Source organism: Ochotona princeps, chromosome 9 (genome assembly GCF_030435755.1).
Source record: "Ochotona princeps isolate mOchPri1 chromosome 9, mOchPri1.hap1, whole genome shotgun sequence".
In the NCBI taxonomy this organism is placed as follows: Eukaryota; Metazoa; Chordata; class Mammalia; order Lagomorpha; family Ochotonidae; genus Ochotona; species Ochotona princeps.
Window position 1 is genome coordinate 32,964,782 of NC_080840.1, and position 26,545 is coordinate 32,991,326.

Consider the following 26,545-nt stretch of genomic DNA (forward strand, 5'->3'; position numbering starts at 1 on the left):
TAGCAAATTACTAATTTTAGGTGATGTCCTAACTTTATAAGAGTCATATTCAAAAACATACAGCAAACACAACTATGAAAAATGAAGGCTTTTTCCCTAAGACCAGGAACAAGATGAAAATGTCCATTCTTACTAATTCATATTCATCATAATGTTGGAAACCACAGTATTATAAGACAAAAAAATACACAGATTGAAAGGGAAGAAATACAATAATGCCTACATGAAGAATATATGTGAAAAGCCCAACAGGAATGTATACATAAGTGTCCAGAATTAATAAGGATATGTGACAAGGTTTGAAATACAAGCTCAGTACACAAAAATCAACTGAGTTTCTACAAACTGAAAATGTACACTCAGAATAAAGCACTTAAAACATACTCAGATAAATGTCAAACACAGGATCTATCTGTACATAGAAAGCTAGCAAGTGTTGATGAAAAGATGCCCTACATAGCCAGAGAAACATACTATATGCATCTCATGGTAAGAACTAGAAAACTAAACATAATAATTCCTTTCAAATTTGTCTCTAGATTTGATACAATTCCAAATAAGACTTCCGGTATTTATTGTAGAGAAGACAACTCTTAAACTAGAAGAGCCAAAGGAACTTAGAAATAAGAATAATTTTAGAGAACTAAAACTGCCTGATTTTAAGAGTTACTGATAAAACAACCATGATCCAGATAGTACCTTCTTGGAGAAAGGGTATCTATCACTGGAACAGAACAGAGGGGGGAAAAATGATGGCACTTCAAAAACAGAATTAAAAGATAAGTTTAGAAACAAGACCCCCACCTGTTATCTTATTTAAAAAAATCAGCTCCAAAGGGATTAAGGACCTAAATCTCCACCTAGAAACCATCAAACTATTAGAAAAACATAGGAAGCACTCTGTAAGAAACAGGCATAGGCAATGACTTTTTAGAAAAGTTACTAAAAGCACAGGTAGTCAAAGCCAAAATAAATAAAACAGAACTACACCAAACTAAGAAGCTTCTGTACAGCAAAGGAAATGGTCAACAAACTGAAGAAACAAAGGAATGAGAGAAAAACCTTTGCACAATACACAACAGATAGGGGAATAATACCCATGCATATGGAGAAATGAGCAAAGGAAATGAGCAGGCATTTTTCAAAACAACAAATTCAAATGGCTAATGGACATGAAAAGATGCTTAGGCTACCTAGCTATTAAGAAAATAGCCCAGCAGCGTGTAAGGGCCCAGCGGCGTGGCCTACCAGCTAAAGTCCTCGCCTTGAACACACCGGGATCCCATATGGGCGCCGGTTCTAAGCCTGGCAGCTCTACTTCCCATCCAGCTCCCTGCTTGTGGCCTGGGAGATCAGTCGAGGACGGCCCAAAGCTTTGGGACCCTGCACCTGCAGGGGAAATGTGGAGGAGGTTCCTGGCTCCTGGCTGTGGATCAGCACAGCACTGGCCATTGCACTCACTTGGGGAGTGCATCATCAGACAGAAGGTCTTTCTATCTCTCCTCCTCTCTGTATATCTGACTTTGCAATAAAAATAAATAAATCTTAAAAAAAGAAAATGTAAATAAAAAACACTTAGAGGTTCCACCGAACTCCAGTGAGAATGATATGCATACAGAAATCCACTAACAAACTTGCTGGCATAGCTGTGGAAAAAAAGGTACCCTGCTCCACTGTTGGTGGGAGTGTAGACTAATACAGCCACTATGGAGTCAACATACAAAATGCTCAGACAATTTAAAATGGAATTACCATATGACCCAGCTATCCCACTTCTGGGAACATATCCAAAGGAAGCAAAATGTACATATGAGAAAGCAATCCGCAACCCTATATTTATAGCAGCACGATCTACAACAGTTAAGACATGGAAACAACCTAGACACATCTAAAGAGGAATGGTTAAAGAAACTATGGTATATCTACGCCATGGAATACTACACAACCATTTAAAAAAGAATGACATTCTATCATATGCAACAAAATGGTCCCAACTAGAGACCATTATGCTCAGTGAATAAGCTATCGCCGAAGGACAAATATCATATGTTATCTCTAATATGAGGCAACATTCATGCAAATTATATAGATAGATACACACACTATATATATACAAACATATATACACACACACACATATGGGTAAATGAGTATATACACAAATACACACAGATGAAGTGTAAAAATGGAGACTAGCATACCAGAAAGCATATTGCGTTCATGCATCTCTACTCCTGAATAAAAGAATAATTAATAAAATATACCTTGACAATATGATATTAAATGTTCTACCTTTGTACCCATGAATGCCATAAAGCACTGAAACAACGGAACTGTTTCTAAAGAACTATACAACTCTAATAAGATGGGGGAAAATGATAGAGGGATTAGAGGGGAGGGAAAGGGGGATTCTCTATACCTATACAGAATTGCATCATGGATAAGAATAACAACAGCAAAAAGAAGTTTAAAAAAAGTTAGGCTATGTTGTAATGTTAAGTATTTCATTTGAAACACCCAGATCCACAAAGTGACAGGAACCACAACCAGATTAAGCACCAACACAAACCAAACAACACACTTATGGTTATAAAAAGTACACCAACAATGTGAATGCTTTACCTGAAAGCCCAAAGTCAATGTCACTCCTGGTAATTTGACAAATTTTTATCATTTTTTTTAGTACTCAGAATCAACAATCATTTTTTTTCTGGGCAGAAAATTAGCATTAATTGCAAATGTTTTCAGTTTCATAATGAGAGGAAAATTATTTTCAGAAATGCAAGAAGTAATGTAAAAATAAAGCTAGGCAGAAATGGGTCTTGGTGTACGGATTAAGATGCCTCTTTGGGATGCTTGCATTCTGTGTTGGAGTGTCTGGGTTTGAACTTTGCTCCATTCCCAAATAAAAGTTCCTGTTAATGAATGCCAAGGGAGATATCAGGTAAAGGCTCCAGTATTTTAGTCCTGCCATCTACAAGGGAAATAGATTAAGTTTGTGATTTAGGCTTCTGCCTAGCCTAGTCACAGCTGTTGTAGGTAACTGGGAGTAAATTGGCAGTGAGAACTATGTATTTTTGCCTTTTAAATAAACAAACTGAGCTTTCAAAAGGCTATGCATTTTTGTGACCAGGATTGTGGTAGCAGCATGTCAAACCATTGCCTATGAGGCTGGTATCCTATATGCATGTCACTTTGAGTCCCAGCTACTCCAACTGAGATCCAGGTCCCTGTTAATGAGCCTGGGAAGATACTGAAAAAAATGGCCCAACTACTTGGGTCCCTGCCATCTATTTGGTATTGCTTTGGTCTGGTACAGCCATGGCCCACTGTGGTCATTTAGGAAATGAACCAGCACATGCAAGACCTCTGTGTTTCTCTGTAACTGAGCCTTTCAAATAAATCAATAAATCATTTTTTAAACAAAGCTTTGTATTTTTTAAAGTAAAAATTAAAACAGAATAATGCAGCTTTAGTCTTTTAAATTAAAAAAGGGTTAAAAATTAACTATTAAAAGCATTAAAAGAATGGACTAAAAATATAGATGGATTGTGAAATCTATATAGAATAACATTCTACAAGAACTGGAAGTACAACTAACTGAAACACCAGAGATACATCATTAATGTGAATTTTATCCCAATTATTATCAGATTCTTCTGTTCAAGTTTTGAATTTTTTTCATAATCCTCACTGAACTTTACAAAATGGATTATTTTCAAAGTTTAGATTTCAGAAATATGCAGTAACAGAGAATCTCCCAGCTGAATCATCTCCTTCTCTGCCAGACCTAATGTCTCACTACCCCTAGAACATAACACGTGTTTCATATCTTTAAGTTAACAAATAAACCTACGCCTGTCAATGATTGGATTCTCATTACCCTTTAGAGCTTTCTGCGTAGTTACCAGAAAGGAAGGAACGATGGAATGACTATTGAGTTAAAAGATTAGATGAATAAAAATAAAATTACATTTATTTTATGCTCCCATCACCCTAAAAGATGACTTAATAGTAAAAGGAAAGGGATCATATTGTAATAATGAAATCAGAGAGCATATTCAAGCCCCAGAGGTGACTCCCCTGTTTATGTTAATGCACACCTTGGGGGGGGCAAACACCAACTGGAAGAGTTTGCTCAAAACTGTTCCAGCTATTTTCTCATTTAAATGTTCCAACTTTTCTTGACCTATTAGTCATCATATTACTTACATTTATGATGTATTATGAAACCTATTACCAAAACCCCAATGGATTCAATATGGCTTGTTATACTCATAACATTTATGAAAGAAAATTTCTTTGTTATGTGTTTCTTCTTGGATTTTATTTGTAAATGACAAAAAATTTTTTTTTTAAGGATGAAGGCTTCCTAGGAAAACATTCAGTGCACTCATAGGTGATTCTTCTCAGATACAGAAATCATGCTATTTTTATTCTCTACCTTAGAATGCTCAAAGGCTAAACAGAAGTAACAAATTTATAATCAAGCCAGGCATATATATCTTTTCTCCTATTCAGCATTCCAGACTGCTATTACAGAGTGAAGGCAAAGACATCCATTATGGCACTTAACAGAGAAGACTGAGTATTCATGGGTCAGGGGAGCTAGAAAACCTGAAAAGCTGTCATTACAATACGATTATGATGTTTTTACCTAAGATGTGAGGCATAACGACCTCCAGTGATGGCAAGCGTGAGAGCTTTAATAAACAACAGTAGATTGAATGGAACTAGGCATATACTCTTCCCTACACTCTGAGGGGCTGAGAGACCAATACAGGGCTTGACCTGGGTCAGTCAGCAGGTGTTCATGGTGCTTCTCACCTGGATGTGAACATGGTCATCATTATTAGCGAAACTGTTCAGGCACTTCATTGTTCATGATCAAGCAGTGATTATTTCACTTCACTGTCTTCCCAAAACCACAAGCAACAGACAGCTACGGGGTAACTGCACTGGTTCTTTAAAATGAATGAACTGAACTGAGTTCGCCTAAATGAACTCTTCTTTCTCTATGTGGTAACCACAGAGAGAAAAAACATTCCATTCCTCCATCGATTTTTGCAGCTTTTTGGGAGCCTATATTGTCTTTTTAAAATGATTGCTGTTTATTTTTCTTGCTCTTCTTAATGTAGCATTTACTCATCCTTGGAAGCAATGGATGTGATTTTTGGAAAGAATCAAATGTTATTTTGAGTTAAGTTCAGTAAAAATGATACCACCAAGCTGCTTATAAAAAAGGAAAGATCACTGTGCCATCATAATCAACAAAATGAAAGAAAACTTTTTACTAAAGGAAATGGGACTTAGGCTAAATCTAATGGCAGCCCAGACTAGGGTGTGCAGAGAAAAAAGGAGTAAAGATTCCAGTTTGAGAAAACAAGACTGAGAATACACAGCACTCGAGTTAGAGGCTCCCAAGGCCAATGACGAGACAATTTGGCAATCATTAAAAATAATGAATTCAAAATAAGGTCAAACAACATTCACTCTTTGGGCACCATTCAAACATACTTCAAAAACAATTAACTTTTGGGACACTGCCAAAGCAGTGCTACGGGGTAAACTCATCGCAATTGGAGCTCATGTCAAGGACCAAGAGAGGCGCCAAATACAGGAACTAAACACACACCTCCAGGAACTGGAAAAACAACAGCAGAAGAGCCCCACACACAATAGGAAACAAGAAATCATCAAAACAAGGGAGGAAATCAACCAGATAGAAATAAAAAAAACCATACACAAAATCAATGAATCAAAAAGCTGGTTTTTTGAGAAGATAAACAAGATAGACACTCCACTGGCCCGACTGACAAAGAAAAAACAAGAGAAGGCAAGAATTAACAGCATCAAAGATGAAAAAGGCAACATAACAACAGACACCGCATCCATTAAGGCCATAATCAGAAATTACTACAAAGCACTGTACTCCAACAAATCAGAAGATCACCAAGAAATGGAAAAGTTCTTAGACTTCTACCACTTGCCAAAACTTAGCCCAGAGGCAACAAACGACCTGAACAAACCCATAACTGAAGTAGAGATTGAATCAGTGATTAAAGACCTCCCAACAAGGAAAAGCCCAGGCCCAGACGGCTTCACTCCAGAATTCTACAAAACATTCCGAACAGAGCTGACCCCAATCCTCTACAAACTCTTCAAAACAATAGAAAAAGAGGCAACCCTTCCAAACTCATTCTATGAAGCCAACATTACCTTAATCCCAAAACCAGACAGAGAACTAACAGAGAAGGAAAACTACAGACCTATCTCTTTGATGAACATTGATGCTAAGATTCTCAACAAAATCCTAGCCAACAGAATTCAAAAACACATCAGACAGATCATTCATCCAGATCAAGTAGGATTCATCCCTGGAATGCAGGGATGGTTCAACATTCGAAAATCTATAAATGTGATACACCACATCCAAAAACTGAAAAACAAGAATCACATGATAGTATCAATAGATGCGGAAAAAGCTTTCGACAAAATCCAACATCACTTCCTACTAAAAACCCTAACCAAGGTAGGCATAGATGGAAAAATCCACAACATAATTAAAGCAATATATGAAAAACCCAACGCCAGCATCATACTGAATGGAGAAAAGCTGGAACCCTTCCCACTGAGATCTGGAACAAGACAGGGATGTCCACTTTCTCCACTACTATTCAACATAGTCCTAGAGGTACTCGCTGAGGCCATAAGACAAGAAAAAGAAATCAGAGGAATCCAAATGGGAAACGAAGAAGTCAAGCTCTCACTATACGCAGATGATATGATTCTTTATGTAGAAGAGCCAAGAGACTCAATACAGAGACTGCTAGAACTTGTACGAGAGTTTGGTAGAGTGGCAGGGTACAAAATTAATGAACAAAAATCAACAGCCATAGTGTATGCGAACAGCCCCAAGATGGAAAAAGACTTAACCAGCAAGATACCATTCAAAATAACAGAGAAAAGTATGAAATATCTGGGAATAAATCTAACCAAAAATGTAGAAGACTTATTTGAAGAAAACTACAATCTGCTTAAAAAAGAAATTGAACAAGACCTCAAAAGATGGAGTAATATCCCATGCTCCTGGATAGGTAAAATCAATATCATTAAAATGTCTATACTGCCAAAAGCAATATATACATTCAACGCAATCCCAATCAAATTGCCCAAAATATTCTTCATGGAACTGGAAACAATGATCCAAAGGTTCATCTGGAAACACAAAAAACCACGGATAGCTAGAACTATCCTGAAGAACAGGAAGTTAGCAGGGGGAATCACAGTTCCGGACCTCTGGACATACTATAGGGCAGTGGTTATCAAAACAGCGTGGTACTGGCACAAAGATAGAGAGGAAGATCAATGGAGCAGAATAGAAACGCCAGAAGGAAACCCACACAGATACAGCCAAATAATCTTTGACAAAAAGACAAACGACAACCCAGGCAAATGGGAAGGTCTGTTCAATAAATGCTGCTGGGACAACTGGTTGATAGCCTGCAGAAACAAAAAAATAGATCCACATCTCTCACCATACACTAAGATCAGATCTAAATGGATAACAGATCTAAACCTACATCCAGAAACCTTTAAACTTTTGGAAGAAAATGTTGGAAACACACTAGAACACTTAGGGGTAGGCCCTCACTTCCTAAAAAAGACTCCAGATGCAGTAGAAATCAAGACCAAAATAAACAATTGGGACCTCATCAAACTAAGAAGCTTCTGTACAGCTAGAGAAACAATCAACAAAGTAAAAAGGCAACCCACAGAATGGGAGAAGATCTTCGCACACGACATAGGTGATAGAGGGCTAATATCCAGAATATACAAAGAGCTACAAAACAACCAAAATGTCAAAACAAACAAGCCACTCAAGAAATGGGCACGGGAAATGGGCAGACACTTCACAAAGGAACAAACCCAAATGGCAAATAAACATATGAAAAAATGCTCAAGTTCCCTGGCAATAAGGGAAATCCAAATTAAAACATCAATGAGGTACCACCTAACGCCAGTAAGACTGGCCCACATGAATAAAAGCACCAACGACACTTGTTGGCGAGGTTGCGGGGAAAAGGGAACCCTACTCCACTGCTGGTGGGGCTGCAGGCTGGTACAGCCTCTATGGAAATCAGTATGGAGAATATTCAAACAACTCAAATTCAACATACCGTATGATCCAGCAATAGCACTCCTAGGAATATATCCAGAACACTTGTTCTATGAGAAACCAACATGTACTCCTATGTTCATAGCAGCACAATCAGTAATTGCAAAAACATGGAAACAACCAAAATGCCCATCAAAAGAGGATTGGATAAGAAAGCTATGGTTCATCTACTCCATGGAATACTACTCAGCTATTAAAAAAAACAAAATGCAGTTCTTTCTGGCCAAATGGGCCAAACTGGAAACCATAATGCTAAGGGAAATGAGCCAATCACAAAAGGTTAAATACCACATGTTTGCCTTAATTTAAGATGATATGATGTTATGTATAACATGTTATGTTTTGAATGTTATATGTTGTGTATAAACTAAAATTGAAGTATAGGTGAGGTGGTCACAGAAGGTGGCTGGGAACTCGCATTTACTTTTAACATATTGGTTACTCATTACTATGTCAATTAATTCCATAATGATGTAAATTTTTGCTGATGGTATGTTGGAGCTTTCAATTGACTGGGATGATACTCTGCTGGCTCTGTCATCAGACCAGAGAGGGTATACCTAAGAAACCGTTGAACTTGACGGGACAATAAGATGCTGGACTCTACGTTTGGTATACGCTTGCAATGGGGAAATCTCAACTGAACTTGAGCTGTGGTTATGCAATAAGGTGGAGGAATCCACCATGGTGGGAGGGTTTGGGGAGGGGTGGGGAGAACCCAAGTATCTATGTAACTGTGTCACATAATACAATGTAATTACTGAAGTTAAATAATAAATAATTAAAAAAAAAATTAAAAAAAAAAAAAATAAAAAATAAAAAATAAAAAAAAAAAAAAAAAAAAAAAAACAATTAACTTTTGGAAAATGAGTAAATAAGGAAATGAATTAAGCATTTACCATGTCTTTTTGTATCAATACTACTGAATAACCAAATAGTGGATAAGGAAATACTTCTTTTGATAAATGCATGCTAGCAGTTAATGGTAGCATTATTGTTGACCCTCCAATGAATTTAGGCATTGTTAATGACTGTTAACTGTGAAAGAGACCGTCAACAGTACATACTTACTGATGGTAAGACATAAAGTCTTTAAAGAAAAATCTTGCTTTAAAAAAAAAAAAAGCAAATCTGACTCAGATTAAGCCAAAGAGTAACTTCTATGTACAGCTACAGAGCACAGGAACACAGAATGTCGGACCGAGGAATACTCAGACAACTTAGAGGACAGAGGGCAGCTGGGATTCGTAAGAGGTTAGCAGGGAGACTATCCTAGCAGGGACATAAGGGAAAGGACACAGTAAAAGAAGAATATTAAGTTAGGGGCTGCTTGTAAACTGAATGAAGGAGCAATCAGGTAATAACCTGATTACAAAATGATGGCAGGAATAATGGATGAGGATTTGAAACTAAAAAGACTTGATATAAAAAGGATGAGGGTGGGTGTTTGATGTAGCTGTTCAGACACCGGTTGCAATGCTTGTATTGCATGTTGGAATACCTGGGTTCAAGGCCTTGGTCAACTTGTGATTCTAGCTGCTTCTAAGTGTGCACCCTGGGAGGCAGAAGAGCTGCTAGATTATGTATCTAAGTCCCTGTCATCTACAGGGAAGACCCTGATTGAGTCCTTGGCTCCTAGTTTTGGCTTGGATCAGCCCCAGCAGTTACAGTCATTTGGAGCCTGGACCAGCAGAAGGAAGTTTCTCTCTCTCTGTCTGGCCCTCTTTCTGAAGTAATTTAAAAAGAGGATGAATTACAGATGACATAAAAATCATGAGAATACATGGCCAGGATAATATTGCTTTTAAAAGCAGTTATAAAGATATGTGAAGACTGTACTAAAATAGAAGGGATGAACTATGAGAGGAAAAAGAGCTTAGTTTAAAATGGATATGTTCAAATAACAAAACACATCTAACAGACAGACACAGACATAGTCTTGGACTAGAACATAAGTCAAATCCAAAGTTAGATATTTTGAAGCTGTGAGCAATGAAAGAAGGGGCTACAGTACAGGATAAGAGCAGAAGGCTCAAGATTGCATCTTCTGGAAGACACAGACCTAGAGAAGTGTTGGGAAAGTACTCTATGCAAGCAGGTATTTGGAGACTTAAGAGAAGCCAAACTATGTTCTTTTCCTCTTCAGCCTTAGTCTCCTCCCTGTTCCTATCAAGATATTCCCCAAATTATCCTCATTCTTTTCTGCAGAAATAATAGTTCTGATTAGATCCTGATTAAATTAGATAACGGGAAGAAATGAAAAACTCAAATAAGCTTGCTTCTTGATTTTCCCACATGAGACTTGAGGCTGGCTCCTTGCTAACTCATCACCTCCACCGCAGCTTCTGACTCTTGGGTTCCTATCACTTTGCCAAGTACCTGAGAGAGAGGTTAGACCCTAGAGCACCACTGTCAGCCAGACTTTCATAGCTCTACAGAGCCTTGGCTCGGCAGGACTGAGATGTATTTAGCACAGCTTACAGAGACTACTTAAATGTAACACTTCAATTGGAATGAAATTCAAGGTTTGAAAGATGAGTTCAATAAAAAAATCATCATCTTTATTTCTTCCTAAAATACAAGTTACAGTTAAAAATGTGAGGCTGAAATAATGAAAGGCATTCCTGAAGTTTAAAATCCTTAGTCTATTCCCTATTTGACATTCTGATTTTAAGTTTGCTGTCTTATTTTCATACGTCATGGGAAAAATAATTTATAATAAATAATTCATATACCATGCTGAAGATGGAAACTGGAGCCCCATAAAACTCAGGAAATGTAAAAGGTTGTTGCAGTTTTATTAACTAGCTTATATCTCACAAATATAAACGATAATCTGCTAGTATAGCTGTAAAAAAACAATCTATAGGCATGAGTCAAGTAATCAGAACATGGGCATTAGACCTAAGAGAAAGGGGACAAAGGGTCAAATATTAGGACAACAGTAGGAAAACTGTGTCTGTGTGTGTATGGATATACATTAAATCTATATTTAAAGGTTTACTTATTTATTTGAAAGAGCTAGCCAGATAGAAAGAGAGAGAGACCAAAAGAGAGATCTTGTATCTACCACTTCACTACCCAAATGGATGCAAGGGCCAGGGCTGGACCAAGCGGAAGCCAGGAGCCTCCCACATGGGAATAGGAGCTCAAGGACTTGGGCCATCTTCCGCTGTTTTCCCCAAGCCATTAGCAGGGAGCTGGCTCTAAAGTGGAGCAATGGGACTTAAGCCAGAATCATAGCCAACAGCTTTACCTCCCACATAATGCCAGCTCCCAAAAACGTATCAATTAAAATTCATTTATTCAAACTTTTCTTCCACTTTGAGTTTTCTTACATTTAAGAAGCACTTCATTTATCTTAATTTTCAGTTCCAGAGCATGTCAGTAGACTATTTGGGCTATCTTTATTCTCCTCAGTCAGTCACCTTTAAGCTGTTTGATTTATTCCCCACTGAGTAATGAATTAAGTAACAACACAACATGAAGGTGGAGTTCACCAAAAGCAGTAAAGACACTGAAAAATACACATAATGGAAGGTAACAAATTAAAATTTCCATTTTATAGTCATATAAACAAATCTCTACAAATGATATATTACTGTATCTGGAAAGCTTTTAAAATATTTTATGACACTTTAGTAAACATTCTGATTCAAATCAAAGAGGTTTGTGGAAATGCTACAGTTTAGAATGTTTATGAATTTCTGGGCTCGGCAGCGTGGCCTAGTGGCTAAGGTCCTTGCCTTGATCCCATATGGCTGCTGGTTCTAATCCCGGCAGCTCCACTTCCTCTCTGTCTCTCCTCCTCTCAGTATATCTGACTTTGTAATAAAAATAAAATAAATCTTTTTAAAAAAAAGAATGTTTATGAATTTCTAAAGTAAAAATTAAAATCATGTAATCTATCAAATATCAAAATATTCAAAATAGAATTGTAACTAAAATAAATATATTTTAAAACATAGATCAAAACCAAATATAAAAATAATGCAAAGCATTAGCAAAATCTGAAAAGCTGAAAATTACACAATTGTAAAACAGGATTAGAAGAAAGAAGTGATTTCATTAGGAAAGAAGATAAACACCATGTCTACTAAACTGAATGTGAAGCTACAGTCCTAGCTCTGTGTTTGATATAGGCATGGTATTTACATTATATGATAAATGTGGAATGCAAATCATCAACTTATAACAAAATAGGAATGACTTGAGAATACTCTCCTCATTTGGCACTTTTGATCTTTGTTGTCATCTAAATGTCATTTCATGGCTACAATGACAGTGGTTCAAAAATTTGTCTGCAAAGGATATATATACATATATATCAGGGAACTCAAATGTTTTTGCAAATGACCCTGAGTTAATTAGAAAAATCTGCACCCTTACCAGCTCTTCTCACGTGTCAGCTCTTATTAAATTATTTTTTTTCAGAAATCTCATTTCAAAGTTAAGAAATCCTATGGTTAACAAAACTTTCAAACTGGGATCAAGTGGGCACATTCCGACATTTCTGTATGATGTCACACCAAACACTTCACAGCTGAATTTGAATTGCAAGTATGAATGACTTTTCAATGTAAGAAGTATCTGATCTAACACTATTTTTTTTTCTCTATGGGCTGTGAGGGGAACAGGTGGCCCTGCTTTCAATTATGAAGGGCTAGCATGCCAGTGTGAGGCCTGGATTAGTTCACCTTCTCACGGGGAATTTTCCTCGGTTGGGAATGGATTTATTATGGCTTCACACATGGAATAGAGCTCATGTCAGCTGAGGGCAGTGACACATCATATGATTCAAATTAACCTGCAGTGGACTGTTCCGCAGGGCTTAGATTGTGTATTAAAATGACGACATTTTAAAAACAGCTTGAAAGAAACCAGGATTGCTGAACTGCAATGGTTCCAATTTGTTCCAACTAATCTATCACCTGCTGGAGATATTATTCTAGCGGGTTTCTGGTAGCTGCAGTTTTCCAGGTTTCTCCAAGCCACTGACCTTGCTAATGCGTACAACTGTTGCTGCTGAAGAGAGGTGGGGGTCTGGGAAGCTTTGAAGGAGTTTTTGATGTCGAAGTTGGAACCTACCATTTGCTCTGAGTGTATTATTAAGTGAACAGAGGAAATAAGGGTCTACTCAAGAACTCTGATTTTTCCAAAAAAACAAATGCTGAAGAGCAGTAATCACATCATCTTGCTTACAGAAAATAATTCTTGAAAACTAAGTTAAAAAGGCTAAACCCAAAAGCCGGAAGATTCACATCTTTTTGGAGAACATTTAGGGCAATTAAAAAAATCAGTATTTCCTCTATTTTTAGAGGGTCATAATTCTCTCTGCTAGTATAATCTAAAATTAAGAACAATTAGAGTTTTCATGGAAATATACTTCAGAGATGTCACTTGAGACATTCTTTGATAATGATACATAGGGGTATGCAAAGATTAAAACAGGGATAGGCAGCAATGACCCTTGACAACATGTAATGAGAACCATGCATAAGAATCAGAGGCATTCAATCCCAAATGGACAAATGTCATATGCTTGCTCTAAAACAAGTCAACCTCCATCAAAAATACACAACAAAAAACAAAGGCAAGCAAACATACACTTGTACTCTCACAAAGGATATAAGGGAGACCAGAGTGTGAGGAATCACAGAAAATTGACAGAATGCATCTCTACTACTAAATACAAGTAGATTCCAATGAAGGTTCTAAATATACCTAAACAACAAAATAGTAAACATTCTACAATTGCCTATACCAACAGTGCTATGACCTACTTAAACAGCAGAAAGTTGGAATCAAGACCACACCTGATAGACTATTTTACCACAAAACATAGGGGATAATGCGGGGAAGAGAAAGGGATGGGAGGGTGGGTAGAGGGAGGAAGTCCTATCCCTGCAAAATTTGCAAACAGAAAATAAGGATTGAAAAAAAGAATCAAAGGCATTTTTTGATGATCCTTATTTTCTAAGGAAGGATTTGGTACAGATGAAGATTATAAAGCTAAAAAGTTCCTCCTGCCCCTGCAGTATGCATGTAACTGATGCTCCACTTCAATATGTCATAACCTAAAATCTGGAAAAACATGTAATTTTCTTGAGTTATAAAAAAATCCAGAAAATAATACATTCATATGCCAAGAAGTGTCTTAACATATCCGGTTATTCTCACTTAGTCTTAGTAACTAAATGAATATACACTTGTAATCTAGCTATTGTGCTGGCAGAATATAACTATTTCACGAAATCATACTAATTTATTTACTCTGATAAATTGTTTAGGATAAGAAAATGATTGAGATAGTAAATTTTTGAACAATTTAAGGTTCTCAGGTTACCATTTAATAGAAATATTACATAATTGATCTATCATTCAAACAATCTCTCAAATAAAAAAGTACTTTAGTTAAAATAGTTTAGATTTTAAAGAACATTTGAGCATGTTTTCTTTTAAAACCATTCGTTGGACATTAATGTTCCAAAATGAAAGCAACGTACTAGGAAAACACTCAACTTTCTATCATTCTCCTTCAAATTTGTGATTGATGCTTTTTGGTTAAATTGCATAAGGAATCAATGCTTTAAAAATAATTTTGGGAGTCCGGTGACCCCAGCAACCACGCTGGGGCAACCACCTCTCCCTGCCCGAGTCAGGCAGTTGCCTTGGGCGTCCCTGGAGCCCATGGTGCTGGCAGTGAGCTTTGGTGGCTTGGGGGTGTGGATTTGCAGGGGCACTGGGGGATCAGACGTGGCGGAGCTGGGTGGGGGGCTGGTGAGTGATGACCTGAGGGTTAATGCCCAGGTGAGAAATCACTGCTGAAGGATTTTCATGAATAAGGCTATTGTACATGCAGATGCATGCACATGCGCATGTACAGATGAATATATACTGTACATGTGAGGAGCTGAGACCAAATGGCCTATAAGGAGACACAGGAGAGCCTTTAAGAGTCAGATCAAAGTACCAGGACATGTGGGAAACCTGAGCTAAGATAGTTAGCACAGACCATCACTGAGCAAAACACACTAAAGCTAATGCTGGGGCCTACTTGGCAGGGCAAGATCACAGTACCCACCAGTAAATCAGAACAAGGGATGGGTGATGTTAGGCTGGGCCATGGCAATAACCAGTACATGAGAATCAGGTCTAGTAGCGGAATCTGTGGGGGACGTGTGGGCTCGCTCCTGTGGAACTGCAATCTCTGCTGGCAGGCCAAGAGCTGTGGATAGGAACAGACCTAGCTGGGGAGCTAAGGAGATGCCCCAGCTGGGTTGGGGTTCCCACTGGTGATCATGAGAGCTGGATTGAGGGCAGTGGGCTGGGCTGGATATGGCTACAACCTCCCTTGGTGCAGGTGTGAGAGGGGTCTGGGAAGCAGAAGACTGGGCTAGATTTCAGCACCAACTTGTGAGAACCGAGTGGGTATAAAATGGGCTGGGCTACTGAGCGGTCCGCAGACACAGAAGAACAATAAATGTCCTTCGGGACCAGGGAGGAGAGCTTTCTCTGGTTCGAGCCTGGCTCCACCTCTGGACCCCCGCCCTCCCTCGCAGTGACCATCGGGATCGCTTCAAAAACCCCTCACAGCAAACAAACAATCATACAAACTAAAAAAAAACCTAAAATAAATAGACAAACAACAGAAAGTAGAGCTTGAAATCTGACAGGAAAGAGCTGGCGTGGATTGGCTCATGCCTTGCTGGGTGGGACACAAAGATTAGTCACTCCTCACCATGGTGTTAAGGATTTTCCTGCACCCCCCCCCCCAAAAAAAATGTTCTGCACCTTAAATGTCGACAAATATCTTGTCAGAGTTACAAGCCAGTCTAGATTATCCCAAAATCTGCCAAGATCAACAAAATTATACTTCAACACAACAAATGGCTAAATACTAAAATGAAATAACCATGAGACAGCTGAATGGTACCCTATAGCCATTTTAAGGTATATAGCAGCCGGTCCAGTCCTGTATATAAACTAAAATTGAGACGTCAATGAGCTAATCATAGGTTGTGGTTAGGACTTTTTTTTTTTTTTAAACATACTGGTTACTCAAAACCATGTCAATTCCATAATATCGCAAATTGCTGTTGATGTTATATTGGGACTCTTAATTGACTGTGATGATATTATACCAGCTCTGACTTCGGACCAGAAATGGTCTCCCCAAGAAACTGTTCAACCCATCTGGACAATAAGTAGCTGGACTCCATGCTTGGTATATGTTTGCAAGGAAAGAATCTTGATTGAATTTGAACTGTAATGCTGCATCAAGGTGGAGGAATCTACCAGGGGGGAGGGGAGGGGGAGGGGTGGGGGGATTCCCAGAGCCTATGAAACTGTCACATAATGCAAAATATTAATAAAAATCTAAAAAAAAAAAATGGGCTGGGTTAGGTCTTAAGTCCTGCTAAACCATGCAAAAGCTATGTCTAGGTGTGGACTGGATGTGGCTGCGCTGCAACATCCAACAGAAAGAACCAGAGTGGGTGTGAGCCGGTTGAGCAAGGCCCCTGTTTCTGCTAGGACAAGAGGTGGACAGAGTCAACCTGGGCCAAGAAACCACTGGTGTGTGAGATCTGCCACTGGGAGGAGGCCCAAGAGAGGAGCGTGGGAAACTCCTTCATCGAGACTCAGTCCCTGTAGGTGAGTTCAAGAACCAAGCAAAGAGCAGACCAGACCATGCCAAGTTACAGTACCTGCCACCATACATACAGGACTGGGGACAGAATGGTCTGGGCCAGTTCATAACATCCACTGGCAGATCTGAGAACCAGGACAGGGTACAGGAGTGGCCAGGTCAGGCTACAACACCAGTCATTCATATTAGGACCAGGATGGGGATCTGGCTGGCTCGGCTGGGCTAGACTATAGTACCCACCAGCAGGAGCTGGAACCGAGGATAGGCTGGACTCAGCCACATTGTGCAACGTGATAGTGGATGCCGAGGTAAGGCAAGCCATGCCAGCTTGGGGTCAGTGGGTACCAGGTTAGTGAGCCCTGGCGGGGGGTGGCAGGATCTATAGGGGCTCCTGTCACCTGGCCTGGGTCCATGTGCCCACCTGTGAGGTGGGTGGCGAGTTCATGAGCCCCAAGGGCAGGGATCCAGTAGGGCTTGTGTCGCATGGCCTGGATCCTGGGTCCTTCCTGTGCATTGGGTGCTGGGTTCATGATCCCCAGGGAAGGGAATCCAGTGGGGCTCGGGTTGCCTGGCCTTGGTCCTTGAGCCCATCTGTGAGTGAAAAAGGAGTAGCAGTGGACACAGACCATGATGTACATGGAAAATATGGCAGCCCACTGGGTACTGTGGCAGAAGAACAGAACAAATTGGACAACTACCCCAACCAAATGAAGACATAAAATATCTGGGTGAATGGAGACTTGAGGTTGATTATGTCAGCCAATGGACATTGGGAGGGCTGCCTCAATCCTTGGACTGGCAAAATCGACACATTTCAGAACTATCCAAACTACTTGGGCAGAACCCTCAGAACATGCATCAGGAGACTGGGTTGATAGCAGGTGGTGGTTCCCAATCCCTGGGTACAGGACATTTGGGAGGCTGGCTTTGGCTTCCCCCTTTATCTCTCCCCTTCCCCTAGAAACAATAAAAAGAAATAGAAGATTTGGAAACAATGATTTCACCCATTTTTCTCTAACCCTTGATTCTTTTCCATACAGATCAACCATATAATCATCATCAAGAATTTAAAAAAATTTTTAAAAGTAAATGTAACCAGTATTAAAAATTTTTTTGACAGCTCATATACAACATTGCTACCAAAGTACTGTGCATAAAGCAAAAAGCATCCTCTTCACCTGGCAGCCTGTTAGAGGTATAGGCACAAGCCTTATTATCTACAACTGCTAAATTATTTATTTTTCATTACAAAGTCAGATATACAGAGAGGAGAGAGAGAGGAAGATCTTCTGTCCGATGATTCACTCCCCAAGTGAGCCACAACAGCCTCTGCTTGCCGATCTGAAGCGGGGAACCAGTAACTTCTTCCGGGTCTCCCACGCGGGTGGCAGGATCCCAAATTCTTGGGCCGTCCTCAACTGCTTTCCCAGGCCACAAGCAGGGAACTGGATGGGAAGTGGAGCTGCTGGGACTAGAACTGGCGCCCATATGGGATCCTGGTGCATTCAAGGCGAGGACTTTAGCAGCTAGGCCACGCTGCCGGGCCCTATCATTTGCACTTTAACAAGCTTTCTAGAGATGATTTAAACACAGCCTCAGTTTTAGAATCATGCTGGAAAAAATTATTAAAGTCTGCCTCTCCAAATATATCATCATTATTTTTGAATGGACATAAAATCAGAAAAGGTATGCATTATCTCTCATGTCTGAAACGCATCTTAAGAGATGCAAAGTAAAACTGATCAAACACCACTTTCATTACAGGAACATATTAAATGGTAGAATTATATTATTTCTCATTCACTTATTAGTATTGCCCTTAAGATTTAATCTTAGACGGCCTTAAAAATATGGTATGCAATTGACCACTGATACTTTCTACCACTGCCTCTATCTACAATATCATGGTACACTTAAACACCAGAATGATGGACTTAAGACAGTTGCTGAAGGTCTACACTATTTTAATAATGGTGGCGGGGAAAAAGGGGAGGGTGTTAGGGGAAATCCCTCAGCCTATGGAACTGTACCATGAAAAATAAAAATTAGATAATTCACTACATCCCTTTTAACAAATCAATCAAATATAAACTACAAAAAAATGTTCTAACCAGAGTGAAGACTGTCACTCAAAACAAAAGAAACTCTAAGCTAAAAATGATAAATAAGAGGTAAACTCAATCCCCTTCCACTTGTCTAGGAACTAATCATGTGTTCTCACTTTAATTCATCCATCCTAACATGCTCAGTTTTCCACATGTGCACAATACTGAAATTACGAAGGGTCCTGCAGTTGCTGTGGGGTGGAAGCACTGCATCAGTCAATGGGGTACAGAGTGTTTCTCCCTGATACTGAATTCAATAAACCACAGTTCTCACATTCACTAACCCAGCACTGGTATTCATATTCTTTCCGTCCATCTGTTTCCTCACCCCAAAGGACTCCCCTAATCTTCATCACCAGGTTCTCACTTGCCCTCAACTCTAGATCTTCATTATGATTAGAAATAGTTTTCTTGCTTCTATGCCTTTCAAAAGCCAAGCACTGGAGAAACATGCTAAACGGGGCCCCAGTAAAGAGGCCAAAGCACAGGTGCTTGGGGAAGGCCTTTTATTCCTGCTGAAGCTGTGGCTCGTGCACACACTGCATGCCTTAAAGCACACACTCAGCCAAGTCCACGGATGGATATTTCCTCTTCACCAACATTCACATCTTACAGAGTACAACTAGAGAGCTTAGTATAGTGTCACATCATCGTTTTAAGTTCTTAACAAAGAAGCAAACAATTTTTTTGAGGAATAACAAATTCTGAAGCAGTGTAAGTGTAGAATGACAAAAAAAAACCTGAAATGTACTAATTTACGTTTAAATAAACAACTAAGACCAAACTGAGGCAAGGGGGAGAACAAACAGAAAGAGGAACATTAGATGAAGGAAGATGAAAAAGAACATGGAAATGGGAGAAAAGGTTACAAAAACCTTCAATTACGCTAAGATTAGTGAAGCACAGATGTCAATACCTGGTCTTTTGAGTCATGAAGACTTGGCCTTGAACGGTTTCTTTGTCACTATGGTACAGGCAAATAAATTCAACTTTGTTTCAGTTTTCTTACTCAAAAATGGAGACAATTATAGGGCCTATTCCTTGGGTCTGTATGAATTTAAAAAACACTTTAGTGCTTGACACACAACAAGCACTCAATGTGTTTTGGTATCTGTGTCTACCTAAAGCTGAGTGCTTATCACATTTCGAGCACTTTCCAAAGCATTTGAAAACACCCTACCCATCAAATTTACCCTGTATGTGCTATCTTACATATGTGTATCATGGATCCTATTCCTCTTTCTATCCACCCATCACTTCACATACAGGTGAGAAAACTAACATGCAAAAGATCAGATCAACTGCTTAACAGCACAAAGTTCACTAGTAGAAAGGCAGAAATAAAACAGTGGGCCCTATGGGTTCCAAAGTGGTTAAATGATAGCCATTTTCTGTCAGACTCACGGTAATTTTTCCCCTTTGAGTTTCAGATCAGATAGTCTAAAAGATTAAACTTCTTAAGAAGCAAATTAAAGCTTTTTTGGGGGGGGGGGCATGAGTGTCAAGAAAACGCACATGAAAAACAAAGGCGCTCACAGCAAGCTGTCTCATGACTTACCTGGTCCGTTAAGAAAGTCCTTGATTTGCAGCGTTAGGAGGGAAGGTGGGATACCACTTCTGCTGTCTGTTTCTCCAGGAACTGTCTGTAGCCATACAGTACTGAAATCAAGGGCTTCAGGCAGAGTCTTCCCAGGATCTAGAGTCAGAAAATGAAAATGAAAGGCATCAGCTCCATCACAAACTTCCCATTTGGGTATCAGAGTGTGAGCTGATACGCAGGAGAAAAAAAATGGTTCAATTACTGCTTGCATCCTTCACTGTTCTACTTGTTTATACACATACGGAACACAAGTACTTCGAACAGAAAGGGTAGAAACTATCTCTGTACAAGGTGGGATGATGAAAACAGGATTTCTAGAACCAGGTCCAAAGAAGAAAAGACAATTCAAACTTTAACTTGTGTCCACTTTAGGTAAACGTAAAGTTTTTATACTGTGAGCTGCTGTTTAATAGTTCACCTTTTTTTTTTTTTAATGTGATGTTGGAACTAAATTAAGAAAAAAGAGGCAAACTTGTCAGCTTTAAAAGGCATATACAGGTTCAAAGACGCAGCGGATTAGCACTACTTAGCAGTTACTAGATCTGTTTCAGAGTTTTATTGACCTTACAGTCACTTTTTACTGCTAGGCTTTTGAAGTTAACTTCAGTAGCCTTCCCATTACCTTTTCAAATGATAAAAAGTGGGCAGTTTTTTAACAGAACCAATTATGACTACAACTTGAGCTTTTCTGACTTATCATCTTTAATATTATGTGTTTTATGCTTCTTCTGGAAAATTTTGTATATTCTTAAAAATAAGGTTTCTTGGTTATTGGTGATAGCAAAGTGAAATTACTTTTTAAACGCTTGGGAATCCATGGTTTCATTGAAACAGCTCTTTAAATAATAATAAAAAGAAAGCCTGCTGTATCCTGGCATACAGTGTAGTAGACTTTTTAAAAACGTCTAAATATTCAATTTTTCTTTAGTTTCATGATTGTTTTACTCTGTGTTTTAATAGCCTCTGAATGTCAGCTTTAGAGGGATGTTCTTGCCACGCAGCTCATCTATTCCATTTTCAGTCTATTTGAAATGTGTGATTAAAGTGTTATTTATTTTAGCTTTTATTGACTGGACTGCTTTCAAGAATAGCATTTACATAGTGTATTATATTCAACATATGGTTATACAGTATTACTGTCATATGTGAACTGGGCACATAAATTCTGCCTTGGAATGTGTATTCCTTGACCTTATCATGTGATCCTTATGGATTTTGGCACGTATGAACCTTTATGTGATTTCAAAGAAAATACTGAAAGCAATTGATCGTGACATTAGATCTATGTGGTGAAGATCAAAAACTAAGCTAGTGCATTCTTCCCTTTTTATATGATCAGTGAACTTCAGGCAGTGAGAATATGCATAGAAGACCCACTACATAGTAATACGATACTATTTTCTCTTTTAAATACAATGGTCAAGTACGGATGATAGCAGTCTGTTTCTGGTAGCATTTATAATTGGTTTATAATTGGTTTATAATTTATAATTGGTAACCTGACATAACATAGATTCTATTTCTAGAATCTCATCTATGCAGCTGGCTCAAAATTAGCTATTAAGTCATGTGCTACTATGCTTGATCTACACAAACACATAATTTTCATTTTGAAGAGAAAACAACATAGAAAACATTGATTTAACATACTAAATGCTGAAGACAGATTAACTGATGTAAATATCTCAATGTGATACATAAAAACAGCAATTAAAATCCAGGATTAGAAGAGGAGTGATGGACACAAGGAAGTTGGCTGGATACAGTGTACAAAATTCGATAGGTCGAGTAACTTCCTATATCCTATAGCATAGTAGGGTAACTATGGCTAGCAACCGTATTCAAAACAGCAAGCACAGAGAATTTGTAATGTTGCTAATACAAAAAATTAAAAATGTTACAGGTGATGGTTATGCTAACTATCTTGATCATTACATATTTTCTACACATATTGAAATGTTGCACTATACCCTACAGATATGAACAATGTCTATTTATATGTCCATTACAAATAAAAATATTTTAAGAAAAGGTGACAATTAGTTACATGGATTATATACTTAAACATGTACGTGTTTAGAAAAATTGTTACCCTTATGACATTTAAAAATGTAATCTATTTTGTAAAACATAGAACAAAATATGAAATATATAACCTATTTTGTAAATTTTCTTAGGATAATGATTCCAAGCAGCAGGTTAACATATAATTAGAGAATATAAATATATTAGCTACTATATTGTATACTGATGACAATACTAGTAAGGTTAAAAGAATATAAGATTCCCAAAATGACCATATAAAACTTTCATTAAAAGGCTACCATAAACATAGTAAAAAGTCACAAAAGCACATGATATATTGCAAAAGGCATATAACTAATAAAAAGACATCAGAAAGCTCATGGAAAATGTGTAGTATGAAAAAGGTATGCATGGACCTAAAACTTTGCAAAATAAACTTGTCTTTCAATTTTGCATTTCCAAGAATTGCTAGTATCTGCATATAAAGATACCAACAGAAAAATCAATTGATAAATGAAGAAAAACAAATGGCATAAAATATTTCAAAATATAAACTTTAAAATACACTAGAATTTAGCAATAAGAGATGATGCAAATCTATTAATGTGAGTTAGAATGTTTCACCTCTGAGATAAGAATAAAACATCTGTTCCTGTCTCTGTTAGTGGCTTGTAAGTACAGGCTCTCACCCAATGGCGGAAGGCCTTTCTGGAGGCTAACTGTGTAATATACAACAGGTTTTAAATGTGTAACATCATATGATCTAGCTAGTTATCATGTATGAATTTATTCTAAAGAAATCAGAAAAAAAAAGTGTAAGCACACACACTCACTGTTCAAATATGACAGAAACAAACTAACCCAGATATGCATCAACAGATTAATTTTCAAATAAACATATGGCATTCCATACAACGTTTAAGAAACAATCTGCTTGAATTGGCATAAAATAGTCATTTTACGTTATTAGCAGTGAAACAAAACCAAAGGGCAGGTGCAGGATTTTCATTCATTAGAAATTCAGGATTCTTCCCTGGAAATGCACTTGTTCACTCCTTTTCCCACAGAACTGTTCTCAGTGATTTGCAGAAGCACCTTTTAGGTTCTGAGCACTCCTGGCTTCACCTGCCGCATGCAGCCAATGCTTCTGCTGGTGTGCTTGCTGTCCTTTAACTGCTATGCCACTTGCGCTCTGCACACTTTTAAAAATAGATATGGTCAAAAAATTCTTTTAACTTTAATGAATTTATCCTTAGGTTGCCATATTTTTTATATAGTTTCTTGAAGCACTTTTAAGACTTTTAAAAAGATGTTTAATCCTTTCAGAGAACGGTGAAAAACGGGAAAAATCTCCTTACTCATACTATGAACCAGGAATATACACATTAAAACAAGAAATTTGGTAAATAGCACAAAGTAAAATGACTGATACAATCTTATGTGGTGAGGAGGAGAAGGCATGCACCCTCCTATGTTTGGTGGCTAAGTGTGAACATGCATAATGTTAACGGAACAAGACAGGCAATTTGTAGAATTTCATTGTAAAAAAAAAAAAAACACAAATACATAAATTTCCAAAACGTTAACCTCAGCATCAACTGAAATACTAAAAATCTTGTTAACTAAAACTAAATATGTATAGAAAAAAGGTAAAATAAATGGTAACTAGGGCCCGGCAGCGTGACCTAGCAGCCAAAGTCCTCGCCTTGAAAGCCCCGGGATCCCATATGGGCGCCGGTTCTAGTCCCGGCAGCTCCACTTCCCATCCAGCTCCCTGCTTGTGGCCTGGGAAAGCAGTTGAGGACGGCCCAAAGCTTTGGGACCCTGTACCCGCGTGGGAGACCCGGAAGAGGTTCCAGGTTCCTGGCTTCGGATCGGCGCGCACCGGCCTGTCGCGGCTCACTTGGGGAGTGAATCATCGGACGGAAGATCTTCCTCTCTGTCTCTCCTCCTCTGTATATCTGACTTTTCAATGAAAATAGAATAAATGTTAAAAAATAATAACATCTGTGCCAGCCTTTTGTATAGTATTCTCTGCAGTTTTAATAGTGTAGTTATCATTTTTTTTAAAGATTTATTATTATTGGAAAGCCGGATATACAGAGAGCAGGAGAGACAGAGAGGAAGATGTTCCATCCGATGTTTCACTCCCCAAGTGACCGCCAAGGCCAGAGCTGAGTCGATCTGAAGCCAGGAGCCTGGAGTTTCTTCCAGGTCTCCCATACAGGTGCAGGGTTCCAAAGCTTTGAACCATCCTCGACTGCTTCCCCAAACCACAACCTGGGAGCTTGGTGGGAAGCAGGGGCTACTGGGATTAGAGCCGGCACCCATCTGGGATCCTAGCGTGTGCTATGTGAGGACTTAAGCTGCTAGGCTACTGTGCTGGGCCCCTGACCTAGACTTTCAAAATGGATTGTGTGAATAAAACAAAGTAGGCTGGGAGGATCAGTGAATTCAAATATAAACAACTTATCTGCATATACATGATAGATATGCATCAGTTTCAAATTATTGATGGATGACCACTTTTGTCATAATCCTAAGTATGCACTGATAGATGGCCAGTGACTAACCAAGACTGAAGAAAAACAGGTCTATTTATTAACCATTTTCAAAAAGAAAAGAGTACAGGAAAAAAAAGAACTTCCACGGGTATTTGAAGTCCCATGATTTCCCTCTTCAAGGAACAAAACTAGGGAACAGAGAAGTTTGATAATATGAGAGTTTTGCAGTCAGGTGAGGCGGATTTAGTGCAGGTGCCTATCTTGCAGCTGAAGTTAGAGGGATCATCTGGCCGGAGTCTTCCCTACAGCAGTTACAGAGGGGAGATGATTTAATAGGTGATAAAATACACCAACTGGCAGTAATAGGAAACAGAATAGGAATTAAGGATTAAAATTAAGACAACTATAAAAGTTATTCTAACCAAAGCAGCCAACATTTCAGTGAGTATTTCCCAACAAAATGTTAGGCCAGCCAGTTTTAAAAGTATTCCTGAATGTATAGGGTTGACAAAAACAGAATAATTTAAATGGGGTTTATCTAGAACAATAGAGGTTGCATGGCTGATGATAGGGCATGTGGCTTCTTTCCCGGTTTTGACTAACATCCCAACTGTGGGTAAGCCTGTGCTCAGGAGTCACTGTGGCTAGACGAAGCAGCAGCAGTAGTAGCAAAAATTTATGTCAAAGTCCCAAAGACACGCCTGGGGTTCCGAGGCAACCAGTTAGTCTCTCATGCTCTAGAGTAAAGAGATGACTACTAAACGTCCTGATTAGTTTAACTTCTCCCTAATTCCATCATCAAGACAGCGTTAATACGACACATTCCTTAGGGTCACTATACCTGGGAAAACACTAGACAAGCTAAGATGTTAAAAACTTGTAAATAAAACACATGTATAAGCGGAGCAACAGATTATTGTTATCATGGCAGAAACTTGTTCATACGTCTCCATATTTAGTAAGCACCCATTCATACAAGTACAGTACCTCTCCAAAGAAATACATTCCTGTTTATGTTGATGAGTGCATTTATGCTGTTGATCCTAAGTCTAAGAAAAAAGACCAATTTCTATTTTTGCAGAGTCACAAAAGGGAGAAATGGATCAAATCAAAAGACATAGTCCACTCAGGCATAGTCTCGTTCAACTTACAAAAACCAAACCAAAATAAAACAAAAAAACACAGTACTGACAAAATGATACTAATTATTTTTCTTCTGAGTTGATTTGGGCTCCAAAAGAAAACACTTCCTCATACCACATTACAACGAATAACTAAAGTAAAGATGGCAAAACTTTAGCTCATTTCCCAGATGAATCAAGGTTATGGCTTTGGCAGAAACACTCCATCAGGACTATTCTTTGTAGATTATTCTGCTCTTCTGCAGGAAAACCTTAACTTCACTTAACTGCTTGGGAGGGCTTCCAGTGAATCTGATAAAAGTTGGCTTTTGAAGTGCTGCTCGCTTTTTTTTTAACCCTA

At 38.5% G+C, this 26,545-nt stretch overlaps 1 protein-coding gene across 4 annotated transcripts in view; it reads right to left on the reverse strand.

Annotated features, from left to right (window-relative positions):
• Positions 1 to 26,545, reverse strand: part of VPS13B (vacuolar protein sorting 13 homolog B) — a 657,044-nt gene that overhangs the window by 159,612 nt on the left and 470,887 nt on the right. For all 4 annotated transcript variants that reach the window (XM_058668587.1, XM_058668588.1, XM_058668586.1 and 1 more), the window contains exon 35: positions 20,493 to 20,630. In XM_058668587.1, the coding sequence (XP_058524570.1) occupies positions 20,493 to 20,630 (138 nt within the window). The remainder of the gene's footprint in view (positions 1 to 20,492; positions 20,631 to 26,545) is intronic.